Source organism: Protobothrops mucrosquamatus, unplaced genomic scaffold (assembly GCF_001527695.2).
Source record: "Protobothrops mucrosquamatus isolate PMUCROS unplaced genomic scaffold, P.Mucros_1.0 scaffold166, whole genome shotgun sequence".
Classification (NCBI taxonomy): domain Eukaryota; kingdom Metazoa; phylum Chordata; class Lepidosauria; order Squamata; family Viperidae; genus Protobothrops; species Protobothrops mucrosquamatus.
Genome location: NW_015386528.1, coordinates 900 through 16,809, shown reverse-complemented (window position 1 = coordinate 16,809; position 15,910 = coordinate 900). Strand labels below are relative to the sequence as shown.

The 15,910-nt window shown below is 40.5% G+C and overlaps 1 protein-coding gene across 1 annotated transcript; it reads right to left on the bottom strand.

Moving 5' to 3' along the window:
* Window positions 1–3,400: 3,400 nt before the first annotated feature.
* BMP2 (bone morphogenetic protein 2) lies at window positions 3,401–14,276 on the bottom strand. Its single transcript, XM_015813549.2, has 2 exons — window positions 13,919–14,276; window positions 3,401–5,127 (listed from the first exon to the last, which is right to left on the bottom strand). The coding sequence occupies exons 1-2, from the start codon at window positions 14,268–14,270 to the stop codon at window positions 4,283–4,285; spliced, it is 1,197 nt and encodes a 398-aa protein (XP_015669035.1). The 5' UTR covers window positions 14,271–14,276; the 3' UTR covers window positions 3,401–4,282.
* Between the last annotated feature and the right edge of the window lie 1,634 nt (window positions 14,277–15,910).

The following is a 15,910-nucleotide window of genomic DNA, read 5'->3' as shown; positions in this document are numbered from 1 at the left end:
CATCTACTTGGTTCTATAATATATTACACAGTACTGCACCCCGCTGCCATGCAACCACTTCAAAAATAGAAAGTGATACAAAAAGACAGAGAAGAGTGTGAATTGAAAAGCATTTTGTCCTGTGAATGCCTGGAGTGTTTGCACATAGCTAAAATAAAGCTACTTCATTGGCAGAATCAGAAAAACAGTGAATGAGTAATGAAAAGTATGTGTAGGATCAGAAAGGTTTGTACTCGTACACAATGAAAACAAACTATTAAACCAAACTGACACTGCTAGGAAGTGTAAAACTGTTCCTGAAACTGTGTGGCAACGGTGTGCAAAGTTTTCATAATGGGCATTTGGGAGCAAAGTGTAACATCAGTCCAAAATAAAGGAACTGAAGGATGAAAGCCAAATGTTGCAAATAATGACTAGCAGTTTGTTAGCAATTAACACTTTAAAATAAACATTAGATCAGCAATTAATCTCTTCTGATTCATGTTGAGAACATGTAACCCAGATCAGCTGCCTTTTCAGCGAGGGTTATAAAGGAGCAACTCTTGTATTTGGACCTTAAATAACTTCCCAAGAGCAAATGCATATAAAGAAATTTATTAGCAGAACTGAATGACAAAAGGAATGCTATAAACTTGTTTCACAAATGCAAGTGGGAAATACATAGTTTGTAAGTGGTTACCAGCTCACTGCTGTATTAAAAGTGGTGACTGAGCCTGCTGTATCTCCATCACATAACTTGATACTTACACCAACTGCTTTTTACTCGGTTTGAAGTTGCCAGGGACTTGTGCAACTGAAAACATGATTGCCATTTCCACTCTTGATAACATGGTAGCAAATTAGACTGAGTCTATAAGGCTACTTGTTGCAGATCAAGGAACATGAGAAGAAGACACAGTGGGCACCTATTGTTTAGATGAAATAACATCACTTATCAGAGATCTCAAGAACGGATAAGCAGTGAAAGGGATTGTTCTCTGATATTGTTCTACATTTTAAAATAAAGCCCGATTTATGCTTGCACAGCAGTAGCTGCAAATAAAGAGACTGATTTTGTGTGGATGGGTTTGTATTTTAAACCTTTCAATGGCCTTTTACTTAAATAAAGGGGCATGATTAATAAGAACAGGCTCATGATAGGCAAAAATATGGTAAATCCAAAGCGAAGCTAATTAATTTAATGTTGCCGATATTGCACTCAAGAGCACGGCCAGCTGGGTTTTTGTAAGAAAACTATGGACATTGCATATACTATAATGCTATCTGCAAAACAGAAATGCACAGTATAAATCTTATCTCTGTCTTACCAGCTATATGAATGTTTTGCAAGCTGGATTTGTCAGAATATTTTATACAGTATTAGTCAACCTAGGTTTTAGCAAAAAAAAAAAAAAAAGCTAGGCTGAAATTCCTACTCAGTCAGAAGGCTTGAATAGGAGTATCTTGCCTTACCTACCTCGCAGGGCTGTGAGAATAAAAGAATAATCATGGGTACTGTCAACCTCTGTACAAGGAAGGAAGGATATTAATGAAGGAGATATGTAAAGAAATTAAAAAATGTCTGTTTCTTTCTGCAGAGACAATATGATTCAAATAGAACTAAAATTGAGTTTGGAGAAGGCCAAACTGAAATACCATCAAGAATATGTTTATGAGCAAATATCCAAAGATCTGTTTTCAAATATTTGGTCCTGAGCTGTGGTGATAAAGGAGGCAAATCCATTTTATCTCTCCTCTTCTATTATATTTGCAGGTTGCCACCCAGGAGCCTTGTTTTGGATGGTATATTGGCTTTTAGGAAGTATCAAAAGCACTTGCCTAGCTGTTGTGACCGGTAGCCCAGAACTTTGCTAACCAAATCACTAAGAATTGCTCTATTGTTGATTCTGCATGGCCCTTGTCCAGGGAGGAGACTGGGATGGTGTGGTGTCAGGTTACCTGGAACCCCTTTGGCCTGTCCCTTCTGATGAAATGGATGTTTTCCAGTACATTCTCTGCCTCCCGTAGGCTGGATCCTGGCTCTTTTGAGTTCCTGTGGATAGCCAGGCAGGAGTTATCTATATCTGCGAAACAATCAATGTCTCATTGAAAAAGTGTGTGTTAGGGGGTGTGTGTGGACGTGTGGGTGCTTGCTATTGGCAAACTTGAAAGAGGCTGAGATGTTCTCGTCCCCAGTCCTCAAGGGCCCCATAAGGATCCAATGGGGTTAGCTACTGGTAACTACCACCCAGTTTCCAAATCGGCCGTTTTAGAAAAGTTTGTTATAACAAGGGTGGGGAATCACGAAGCACCCACAAGAAAGCAGTTATCTGGACTGTTTCCCATCAGGGTTCAGACTAAAACAAGGAACAGAGATGACAATAGCTGAGCTAATGGATGACCATTCTAGTGACCTGGACAAGAGTACATCCATCCCACTCTTTTCAATGGCCTTTGATACCATCAACTACAGACTGCCCTTTGGCAGTTGGAGGCCCTGGGCCTGCACCTTCCTCAGAAGCCAGTTCCAGTTGGTGATAGTAGCAGCCATCCGCTCTGTAACAGCTTCTTTGTGGGCTTCCAGAAGGTGAATTCTCCCCCCCCATTTAATTGCTAAACGAAACTGCCGAGATCGATCACAAATTGACTTGGGCTACATAATCAGCAGTTTTTAATGTTTTCATCATGGACATTTTAAATGTACAGTGAGTGACATGATAGCAGTGCTCCAATATCTCAGGGGTTGCCACAAAGAAGAGGGAGTCAAGCTATTCTCCAAAGCACCTGAAGGCAGGACAAGAAGCAACGGATGGAAACTAATCAAGGAGAGAAGCAACCTGGAACTAAGGAGAAATTTTCTGGCAGTTAGAACAATGAACCAGTGGAACAACCTGCCTCCAGAAGCTGTGAATGCTCCAATACTGGAAGTTTTAAAGAAGAGATCGGACAACCATTTGCCTGAAATGATAGAAGGTTTCCTGCCTGAGCAGGGGGTTGGACTAGATGACCTCCAAGGTCCCTTTCAACTCTATTATTGTTATATATTTGCAAACCATTAAAAGTCCTTAACTGGACTGCAGTGGGATATAAATGTAATATGCAAACCAATGTATATTACTGTCTTTTTACAGGCATATGGCATTCAGATATGAAAAATGGGAAAGGGTCTGAGATTACTGACTGAAACCTGACCTCTCTTTCCAGAGAAAGATGTTTTATGAACAGTGTGTTTTAGTGCTAGAGTGTCACCCCCATAGTTTCGGCTTCTCCCCACTGCGATGCAGTACTGCATTACACACCTTTTGCCTCCCAAGTAGGAACGATATGCTTGGTTCTCCCCCTTAGCACTCTGAGGCTCTGTAACAAAACGCCCCATTTTCACAACTGTTAGGAAAGGCGAATAGGAAGAAGCTTTAGAAAACGGAGGAAATCTGGTCTTTTATTAAGTATTTGGCCAGGACAATGGATTCCAAAGGACAGATGCCTTCGAAGGGAAGGAACAGCGTCAACATTTTGCTTTTCGGTAGGTGCTGAGAAGAAGCAAAGGGACAGAAACGTTTCCTAGCAGCCCCATTGGGGCCTTCATGTGGGGACAGTCGTCCTTTCCCATTTGCTGGGCAAAGCCTGGTTCTACGAGAGCGTGGAGTTTCTCACAGCGTGGACAGCCCACCCTGCAGCATTCCTGAGAATTGTACAATATAATCTTGAGTCAGCAGGGTGGATTAGCCCTTTTTCATTGGGTTTACACTTGTGACCTTAACAGTAGAACTGCAAAAAGCAAAATGGGATATATGCATCTTTGCCATAACAGCCCTTCTGCATTTCAACTTAAATACACACAACTGAAAACAGCTACCATTCACTTTAAATTATGTACAAAACCCTATATATATTGTTTTTTTTCTTCTGCTGGTTTTGGATTACACATATAAATACAAATTAGCTATTCTTCTAAAAAGTGGTTATAATAGTAAATAAATACAAAATAAGAATCTGACCTTTATACTTCATGTGCTGTGGGAAGGGGGGGTAGGGTTAAACCCATATAAAATGTACAACTAAAATATGTTTTAAAAATCTTTAAAAGGAATAATTCTCTGATTAAAATATCTTTCCTCGCTTTTTTTTCTGTAGACATAAATAGATTTTCAAAATAGATGTGTTTAATTCTCCATATCATAACATAAATAAGGTCTTCATTGGGAAATATTAAAGTGTCAAGTTGTGTGTGTGTTTGTGTGTATGTTTTGTGTATGTGTGTTACTTTTTCTGTTCCATTTGTCCCTTTAATTTTGCTGTTGCCTCAGCGGCACCCACATCCTTCCACAACCATGTCCTGATAGTTCTTTAGTACCACCTTTTCATTCTCGTCAAGATACAGCATTGAAATGGGACTCAGTTCTGTCGGCACGCAGCAAGCTTTGGGAATTTTGGAGTTCACAGAATTGACCAGTGTCTGAACAATGGCATGGTTGGTGGAATTCAGATGATCTGCCAATGGGAAGGGACAGTCTCCATGGCAATAGAAGGCACTGTAACCTGGAGGGGCCACGATCCAGTCATTCCACCCTACATCATTGAAATCCACATATAAAGGATGCCTTCTACAATTGGATTTATGGCGCTTGCGTGGTTTGTGTTTGGCCTGACGTTTCTCTCTCTTATGGAGTGGGTGGCCCATGCCGTCATGCCCAAAAGTGACCAGTAAGGGTCTAATCCGAGACCAGCTAGCATCATCTTGATGCAGTGACCTGCTGATCCTGACATGCCTCTTGGACACATTGCTGGCATTGTTCAAATGTACCACTTCTGCCACAAAACCGAGGTTAGGTTGTCCACGCGCAATCCATCTCATTACAGCTGGCGTCACATCAAATGTTTCCCATTTGCTGGCGTTGTGATGCACCAAGCGGGTGTCCAGGAGGCTTATGACAGGATCCTTGGTTGCCTCTCGTTCCGGTTTGAGAATTTCATAAATATTAATACGGTGATGAGAGCTGCCGTCGTGTTCGGTGGCATCTTGGATGTGCTCCCGAAAAACCTGCAGTTCAGCTGAAGTGATAATCTCCCCACCAGGGATAGATGTTAAGTTAAAGAAGAAACGCCGAGATGTCTTCCCACTTCTTTCTGGAAGCTCTTCCAGGGTTTCTGATCGAAGGGGAAAAAAAGCAAAAGGGGCAATCAGTAATTTAGACCTTGCAGCAGAACGCCTGAGTTGCTGAACCGACGCTTTCAAACCACCTTTGCATAAAAACCAGCGCACATTTACACCCAGAATCTGCCCCTTTGTCTTTCTACTTATCAGTTTCGTGAAGCTTTAATATTGCTCTGGCTGCTGTCCTGCCTTTCAGTCCCAACGGATTGTGTTCTGAATTCCAGGTGGTCGTAATAAGGGGGAAGAAATGTGAGGCATTGCTCTGGAATTCAAGGGCATTAAAGATTATTTTTTTTTAACACGGTGGTTAGCAGGGGCCCTGTGAGAGTAATTAAAAAGTGACTAAGGATCAAGGAAAGGGATTGCATTTCTGAGATTTCTTTAAAAAAAAAAAAAACAACCACCCAGCTGCAGCTTTCATGTCAGTCTTCCCCAATCGGTTCCAAAAGCATTATGCCACAAGTTTCATAATTTACAAAACTTACCATCCAAAAGATTTTTATCTTAATTACAGACAACTTTGCAAAAAGCACACCCAGTGATTTGACTCAAGAGGGCCCTGAATGAAAAGTATTTGGATGAATTTAGGCATTCACTTGGGGGGAACCTACAGTGACCTAACCCTTCCATCCAGTAAACACACGCAAAGGTCCAAGGAAAGCATTGTGAACATTCACTACAACAGATGCATCCGGTGTTTATCAAGCCAGGCAAGTCTATCAGCCACGTGGTTGTCTGTCTACTATTTGCTTACTCTAAACTGTGAACTGAGGGGCACATAAAAGTTCATGCTTCAGTGGCTAAAAAAGCCTTCAGGAGTGCTGTGCAATTGTTTTGAGAATGTGTACTATGTGTCATCTCCTCCTGTGTTCTCCAACCCAGCTTTTTCCAAATGACTTGGGAGAGCAGCTCTCAGAATTTCAAGCAAGTAGAACAGAAGTCTTATCTACTTTCTCAATATAATCCTGGTTTCTCATTCATATATTCATGGTTAAACAAAAATTTGAATTAAGGTCATCTGATTTGTTAGCTTTGCTACGCAGACTGGGATCTAAATCTCAAATACAAGTGAAACAAAGCAAGCCTAAAACCTAAAGCATATTTTCTGGTGGTACTTTTTAAGGGGGAGTAAACTAAAAAGACGGAGTGCCAAGAAAAAGAGGACATGAAGAAGAAAAACAGACATAGGTTATGTAGTCATATACAGATAGAAAGTAAAACAGAACTCATGCAGAAGATGAAATCAAAGGTTAGGTCTGAAATTGAACAGAGCATTTTTAAATATTTTATAGAGTAGGTTTTACTTACTTTAAAATTTCAACTTGAAAAAATGAATTGCTGTACAATAATTAAACCTGCACCTAATCTTTAACCTAACCACATTAAATCATAAACTTCCAACTGATTTCTTTCATTGAAATTCTGAACATGAGAAAAGCAAAGAGATAATTAGCGTTTCCATAATCACTAATTCCATAATTAGTATTCCTTAATCATTATTCCCCTCAACATCTCCAGTTTAGGCTGGAAACAAGTATGCCAAGGCCAATCAAGGAATTACACAACAGCAAAACCAACACACACTGAGCTGGGTGAACACTTAGTTTTGCTTCAAACAGACCTACTGTACTGAACTTAATGGGATTTAAGTGATTTAAGATTAGCCAAAGTATCATGGACTTCAGCAGGTTGACTCTAAGGACAATTAAGACTGGGTCTGACACTTTTTTAGTAACAGAGGCATAAATGTTATAGCTATGACTCAGCTAGGCATAGTGCCAATTTTTTATCACAGTGATTTCATTTGGAATCCTCAGCAACAGTAGAATGCCACAATTTGGGCACATTGTGATATGCTCAGGTAACACCTCTACTCCATGAAATGCAGTGTTTCTCAGTAGGCTTTTGGGTACAATTCAAGATGCTAGTTGTCACCTTTGAAACCCTACAAGGCAGAGACACAAGGTATTGCAAGGAGTGCTTATCTTAATTGCTTCTGTTTGTCTCATCAGATCCAGCAGAATGCACCTGGAATGCACCAGGTCCCTTCTATAAACTTGTGTCATATAATGGGGCTCAGGAGATATGCCTTTTCAAGAGCAATGTATCTCCAGAGACATGGATGGCCCTGATCTTGTTAGCCTTTAGGAATGCCTTAAAAACTTGGCTCTTCCTCCACTCACTTGGGACAAGATATTAAGTGAAGTCAACCTGTGTGGTTAAATGCTGGGGGCTTTTTTTGTGAGCTTCAGCATAATATATATTATTTAGATCAGGCATGTCCAACCTGCAGCCCATGGGCTACATGCCGCCTTGGACAGCTAGTAATGTGGCCCCATAAGATCATAAACCTTTAGCATTGTCTGTTTTATATACATTAACTATATTATATATTTTATATGTGGCCCAAGACAATTCCACTCAATGCGGCCCAGACGAGCCAAAAGTTTGGACGCTTGTGATTTAGATAGTTCTATTGTTATTACAATCCTTTAAATTTTTGTTTTTAGATTTCAGACTAAATAAACATTAGTGTTACTGTGGCTATGGCAAGGTGGCCATCATTCAAAAATTTCTTCTCCTCCAATGCCTGAAAAAAAAAATATCACAGCTTAGGGCCATCTAATGCAATTTCAAAAGAAACATGCATTTGCATGGCAGAACAGATAAGCAGGAACAAAAGTCAAATGTTTTTCAGCTTACTTTAGTTGGTTTAGTTTGAACTCAACTGTTGATCTTAGTTTCTTGATTGCTATGCCCCTTTGTATCAATGCCCCATGCATGCTGGTGTATGTGGCAATACTATCCTGTGCTCTTGGCTTTCCACATCACAGGATGAAACACCTGTTTCAGGAGGTTATCATGAGAGGTAGAAGGTGCAGGTAGAGTAAAGGCAGAGTTGCTGATGTCTGAATGGTAATATGAAGATGTATTTCCAAAGCAGAATCTACTATAGGACTTTGGAGACCTGCCTCAAGAAATTAAGTCTTTCCAGAGATGGGCTAGATCTATTTTCTTGTAAGCCCTTTTAAAGTTGCCAGCCATCTGAAAGGAAACTAAAAAAAACATTCCAAAATGTTCCCAGCCCTTGAGTTTTGGTCTGTGAATTTCACCCGCCTCAAATCTTCATGCTTTACTTCTTAAAACCCTACTGCCCAAAAATCCTCAACCTACCTTTTAACAAACATCCCTGACCTCCCCATTCTTACACAAGCACACCTTCCACACTCCCCATTAGACCTGTCTCAAAGTCTGGCCACCCAAGACTGGGGATTTGTTTTTCCTTGCGTTCACTTTTATCTTCACTCCTTTCTCTTCCTTCCATTTTCCCATTTCCACCCTGCCCACGTCAGAGCAACAGCTTACCCAGTGGCTAGGGAGGGTTCATCAGAACAACAAGCCACAGACAGCTGCTGTTTACCTCTCCTTCTATGTGCTTGTAATCCCTGGGTTACCTTCATAGCCTATGATTTTGCTTTATAAGTTCCCCAAAATTCCATCCTAAATATGTTGTAGGTTACCACATGTGCTCAGGGCAACTTATTTTCATGGATATCTAAGTCCAGTCTAAATGTCCTACAAATGACTATGAAAATGTTTTATATATAAAAAAAAAAACCAACACACAGGGGAAAAAAACCCCTAATCTAACTTTGGTACTGTGTAATTACTGTTCCCTTTCCATCTACAATTCAAGAATTTAGAGGATTGCAGGCTATGCAAAATCCTCCAAGCTCTATGGCACTTACTTTTAACTCAATCTGTATAGGATGGTGCTGTCTTATGCTCCATTTTTCCACCCCACTGAAATTTTATCTCTGAGTCTGCCCCAACTGATGAAACAATGCGGAGAGATTTGCCACTGCTCAGTGCGACAAGGATGGTTTTCATTAAAGTAAAATGCCAATCATGCAGAATTGACTCTCCAAGATCTTCCGTGGCGGCTGTAGCGCAGCAGTTTTTCGGAAAGTTGATGACGCTTGGCAATCCAAATTGCAGATATGTATGACTGGATGGAAGGAGAGCCCCTATTGCCACACAGAATGGTAACATACCATAATTAAGTCAAGTTTGTTCATAAGGGCAGATCATTGGAGCTATTCAAATCAAGAGAATAATAAACAGCACCACTGCTTTTGCCACCCACAATCATTGGGTGAGCAGGAACCCCCGTTTAGATTTTCTCTAAGGGGTGGACAGCGTCATATACATGCTTATCTTCATACGTGCATGCGTAAGATCTTTCATAGAGCCCCTTCTCTGGTTACTGCTCCTAATCTGAACTAGAAACAGAAACAGGAAGGTATGCCAGAAAATAATCTGTCAATAATAGCACAGGTAGTCCTGGACTTACAACAGTTGATTTAGTGACAGTTTGAAGTTACAACGTTGCTGAAAAAAGCGACTTACGACCGTTGTAGCATCCCATTGGTGATGTGATCAAAATTCAGCTGCTTGGCAACTGACTCATTTTTATGGCGGTTGCAGTGCCCCAGGATCACGTGATCCTCTATTGTGAGCTTCTGACAAGCAGAGTCAGTGGAGGGAAGCTGGATTCACTTAACAGCCATGTCACTAATTTAACAACTGCAGCGATTCACTTAACAACTGGGGCGAGAAAGGCTGTAAAATGGGGCAAAATTCACTTAACAAATGTCCCACTTAACAACAGCAATTATCGGGTCAACTGTGGTCATATGTCAAGGACTACCTGTATGTATTCCAATAATTGGCTCTCCACAGAAACTGTTATGTCACATCCTTTTTCTTTCCTTTTCTTAGGTTTTCCTGTCTAATCAGATCTTTACTATTTAATTCTACCTTCCCTCTTTAGAAATACTGCTTTCTACATTGCTGTTAAAACACTTTTACTGCATTTCTCTTTTGTTTTCCCACCTTCCTATCAGCCATTCTGAGAAGTGGTTTGAATGATAGGGTAAACTTATCACCAGTGGACTTCCCAAAAAAAATCACTGGATGGTGACTGCATTTCTAAATCAGGGTTCTCCAAAGACAATTGCTATTTTACAAAGGCAGCGTACACAATTAGCTCACTAGAAGATTCAAAACCACTTTTCAAAGGCAAAGCCCCCCCCCTTCATCTTACTCTCAGAGTAAGGCTGAGGTACAAAGTCCTTAAGAATTAGGCCAATATTAGACGTTAAAAGCCAACCCAAGACATTTTTTAATTGAGATCTTCAGCAGGAACACCAATGAACTGCTTAGCAATTTAGTTAGACATCTATACACATAACTAAGGGAAAAGAGGGGGAAAGCCATGTCTTCAGAAAGGCTGGAAATGTCCTCTTGAACTAGAGAATTTTAAAACCGAGTCAGCAGATTTTGCAAGTTACATGTGCCATTTCCATGATTATTCAGGATAAATAATGAAAATCACAGGAATAAGGCTTAGTTGAGTGATAGTAATTAAATTAGGTATATGCACTCAGTCAGAAGCAAATACTGTGGAATTTAGATGGATTTATTCCCAGGTAAAGATGGATAAATTTGTAGTCTGAAATATGTATCAGTTTTCCTCTGAACCATGTGGATATGTAACTGTGCATTAAAATGCAATTTGGCACAAGTGGATGGTGCAATATACATGCTCCCATTAATTAGTTTTATATTTATACGCAAAGCAGTGTAAACACAGCATAAGGTTAAATTACAACATTAACCTCTTACCACATTAAGACTTGCTATTAGTTAGCATAATCAGTATAGCCACACCCCTTGTTCCCAAATTTAATTAAACCTAAAATACATATGTATGTGTGAGTGGTTTTTTTTTTTTGGTGGTTGTTGTTGTTGTTGGCCATACTAGCTTTATAACCTGTTCAGTCTGCTTTTTCCTTTACTTTTACAGTAAATCCAGGGCACTAATGTAAAAATGAACAGCTGTGCATTTATAGTCTTGGATTTGGCAATGCCTGCCGAAAACAGTGAATAAGTAGCTTCTGCAGGTGTATCTGTATTGCATTAGGAGAGGTGTGGGTGGGATGAATGAAATAAAGTGAATAAGGAACCTGCAGATTAGGGTTGGGCAAACTTCAGGCTTGCAGGAACTACCTTGTGTTTCAAGTAGAACTCCAAGAATGTCCATCAACCCTGGGCTGAAGATACACTTACAATTTAAAAAAAATAGCTTTGAGTGCCAGAACTAACTTAAGATCAACCCTCCCACGCTCCTTGTTACCCCATCATTCCTTAATGTCAGATGGTGGTGGGGAATTGCTCTCATGGTTAAGATGTTTATTAAAAGTCAGAGATCCTTGCTCACTGCTGTGGTTCTTGTAAGATCCGTAAATTTAATTAGATCCACTTCCTTCCCCACCCTTGCTATAGGTTGGGAATAACTAATCTTTTGCTCATGCTATTACTATCAGGTATTTTTGTTAGATATATTATTTGAAGATTAGATTAAACAGCTGTTTATATGCATCTGAACTAATTGCACAAATTGTGCCTAGAATCACAAACAGAAAGGAGAAATGAGATGTGTGACTATGAGGAAAAGTTTGGATAGAGAAACAGAGCAGGGAGCTAAAAGAAATAATTGTTTGCAACATGAAGATCCAATATTTTACACCTTAGGGCTGTGGACAAGTTTGTTCAAGTTTTAAGTACCCCAGTATTGTGCACTTTGCAGAACATTTCAGACAAGGTGCCTTTAATTTAATAAAACAGACTAGTTCTAAAAGACATTGTTACCAATTATCTGACTACACAGGCAAGAGTACTGCATTAACTTGCAATTGTTTTGCCTTTAGCAAATGTATGTTTAGCCTGTGGCTTTTAATCTCAGTAAACCTAGTTGCCTATAAAATCCCGGGACAGCTGCTCTGAAACTTATCAATCTTGTTTTCTAAAGGGCTTACCTTAGGTCTACACTAAATCAAAATTTAAACAGAAGACAAAGTCATAGTGGAGACAATACAATTGATTGTCAAAGTGATCTCTCACGGGGATTAGATAGGGATTAGAAAACCTTCAGAGTGACCCTACGGCCAACTGTATATTCGATGAACTTTTCTTACCGCTTAGCCTCCAACAGTTCTCTGTTGAAACTAATTTGAACAGAATCTGTGCTTGGAAATAAAGAAAAAAAATCTATCTTCTTCGTCTACTATGGATCAAGTAAAATCATTTCAAAAGGAAACTCGTGCAAAGGCCCATAACAATTATATCACTTGGATGAAAACTATGCTATCTACATGTTTAATGAAACACAACTTTCACTGTCACTAAAATTACTAGCTATTTTAGAGGGGAGAAAAATATGGTTTTCTTTCTATTCCTCCCCAATTTTGCTCCGTGTAATCTATACACGCACATCTTTTTGAGCAAAATTGGAATACTTACCGCTGCATCCAAACTGCCTAGCCTCAATACCAGCCAACCACACACACACAATAAAACGAGGACCTTAGTCTGTAAGAGGGACAGCCGTTCCTGTCATCCCAAAATCTCATTTGCTTCAGCTCAGCCATTCACCACAGGTCAATTCTTGAAAACCTAACTGAAAGTTGGTTGCAGTGCATTTTAATTGTCAAGCAAGCTACAACGATGCTTATTATCGTGAATGGTAGGGAAGGACATATAGCACGTCTCTATTCAGTTATTATATTTTACAAGATTTCTACTTAGGATACTCAAATTGGCATCAGGCATTTTTGTAACCCTGCAGCAAGAAGATTCCACTTTCACCACACAATTTGGGCCCAAGCACAACTGGTACAACCGGAGTCATCTCCATGCTGATTTAAACATATTGATGTCTATATGCTTGAAAGTTTCCAACGCCTATTGGAAGGTTGTACAGAAAACAGAAATCTAAGAGGCATATCCATGAACACACTATTAAGGCTCTAGCCCTGGTTTTCAGGTGGGATTTGGGAAAGCACTGGCCCCATAGCTGTTGCTGAACTACAACTTCCAGCAGGCCCAGCCTATAACGTGGAATATTGGGAAATGTGACTCACCACAATCTGGAAAGACATAAATTCCCCAACACTCTTTTGGAATACCAGTTGATTTTGTAAACTGCTCAGGCACAGCTTGTACTACTCGCACATAAAGAAGTTTCAGCAGAGATGATATCAAAAGGGACAATTACATTTCACCCACTAGCATTTTCTATAGTACCATGTTTCCCCGAAAATAAGAGCCAACTGGAAAATAAGCCCTAGCATGATTTTTCAGCACGCTCGTAATATAAGCCCCACCCGAAAAATAAGCCCCAGTTAAGATTGTCAGCCAGACGGACGCATTTAGTACCGTACGTCCCTGAATATAAGCCCTAGCCAGAAAATAAGCCCTAATGAGTCTTTTGGAACAAAAATTAATATAAGACCTGGTCTTATTTTCAGGGAAACCTAGGGTAATTTCTTGTTTCTTTTGCACAGATGGGTAACAAAATAGTCTTACGTTTAAATGGATCATTTTCAAACTGGCCAAATTCAACTTGTCTACATCTTTAAAAAAATAATAATTAGGGATTCAATTTGATCTCCATTGCAGCAGGGCCCAAGGATGATCCATCACTCAATCAGGAAAATATATATACCTGCAAGGAAGGGGCTTGCAATTATTTAAAGGGCAGGTATTACTTTGTAAGTGACTGTCAGGAATATATCTTAGCAAACCAGAGCTGCGGGTTTGCAAATATTCAAGTCAGAATATTTAGTATGAAAATATTAATGTTAAATATGAGTAGTATTTCATTTTAACTGGATCAGGTTATCCAAAGTGGGAGCTCGATAAATAGCTCATTTTCCTTACCTTCGTGATGGAAGCTCCTGACCGTATTGGCTCTGCTGCTCGCCTTCTCCAGGCTATAGTCCATGGACGTGGGCTTCTGACTCGTGTGCAGATGGTAGAGCTCCAACATATAGGAAGGGATAATAGCATTCTTGGTTGGGGTGGGCCGCCGCTTAAGCCCAAACATACTGAGCAGACGCAGTTCAAATTTACGCAGGATTTCTTCCGAGAGCTGCAGCGGAGCCGGCTGGCCCAAATCAGCACTGAATCTTCGCCGGTCGCCCACCTCGGGGATGAGACTGGCAGAGCCCCCTAGCAGCGTGTGATAAAGCAGCAGCACTAGTAGAGAGCAGGTCCTGGCCACCATGATCATCAACCTATATATACAAGAAGGCACAAAGTCAAAAGAGGGAGTTAGATTCCAACGAGGAGGAGGAAGAGGAGGAGGTGATCCATTCCGTATTTGGGAGCATGCAGAAGGACCAAACGGAGGCGACATTCCACGCGCAGGTCCTCCTAGGAAGATGTTCAACTGCTGAATACGTTCAACGTCTCTCCCTCTTGAAAAGCCACACGAAGGGAAAGCAGTATCAAAGGTCTCCAGAACCTCCTCTTCCCCCCCCCCACCCCATCAGAGGCTACTGCTTGCCTAAACTGTTATGATGAATTTGGGGTTTAATGGCATAGACTTTCAAGGCTCACTCGACATGCCACTCAACTCTCCGTTGAAAGCTGGATGGGCGCGGGAGAGAAGAACGCCATGGTCACAAGACACAAATTGGGGTCCCATCTGGGTTGGTCACCAGGACCAGAGATTTAGTCTTCTGAGCTTTTGGACTTGTGCTGGAGCCCATCCTCAACATGAATTTCCCTCTCACCAGAATGTTAAGAGAGGAGTTCCCCGAGGATGGGCTCCAGCGCGAGTCCGGAAGCTTGGGAGATTAAATCTCTTGTCCCGGTGACTGACTCTGATTGGATTCTGCAACGTTATCCTGAGACACGTACGTTTGCCTTCATTCATGACCAATTGGGGTCCCTCTCATAGCCTTAGCAGTAAGATTCCATCACATTGCCAGATTTGGCAAAAGGAGATTTCTAAAGCCAGACCATGACTCCGAGTTACTCAAGAGCAGATGTTCATTTCTGAGAGTAAAGAGAAATGAAATGATTAGGACATGGGGAAGTCCCCAAATATTTATAACATGACGGGACTAAGGAAGTAGAACTTCCTGAAACAGGCAGCCACTCAAAAGGTGCTGGGTTTAGGATTGGGAGTGGGAGGATATATGATGAACTGCTGGCTTTGGGGCATCAACAACATATGACTGCTATCTCTAAAAGCAGTTTGGTAGCTTGTTCCAACAAGGAAAAACTACTTTGCTAATAGACTAGAAGGAAAAACAAGGCTTAGATTTTAAAGAGAAAATCAATAAAAAGAAAAGCTAACTCACTTCATAACTGAAGTAAACTCGAGCGTTATTAATGGAGAAAGGCTTAGTATAAATTTAGCAGGAGGAACTTCCCATCACTTAGGGAATCAGCAAAGCTACTTGCTGATTCCCTAAGAACTGGATGTAGGCAACTTATGCCAGCGAAAACCATGATTCTACTGATTAAAATACAGATTATAGACTGAAGTGGCAAAGACAGCATAAAATTAAGTATGCATAAACCAGCCTAAAAGTAAGAATGCATAATGCAAACGCTGTACGTTAAAATGTGCAACTAACTGTTTGCATAATTGGGATGCTATGTTTTGGTAATTAAGGGTGTATATTAATCCTTACTGTGTCTTCTGCTTCTTGGGGTAAAGGTAAAAAACCATTATTGAGTGGGATTTTCACGGAAACCTAACTTCAGCTCTTTCCTATGACTCTTTTCACTCTCCACGCCCTCTTCTGGACTCTCGTGGCATTTACTGTCTACTGTAACATTGTTCAGTGCTTAAGATTCATTCAGCAAATGAAAACTGAATGGGTCTGTGTGAGTCATCATTTGTGAATGGGTTACTTA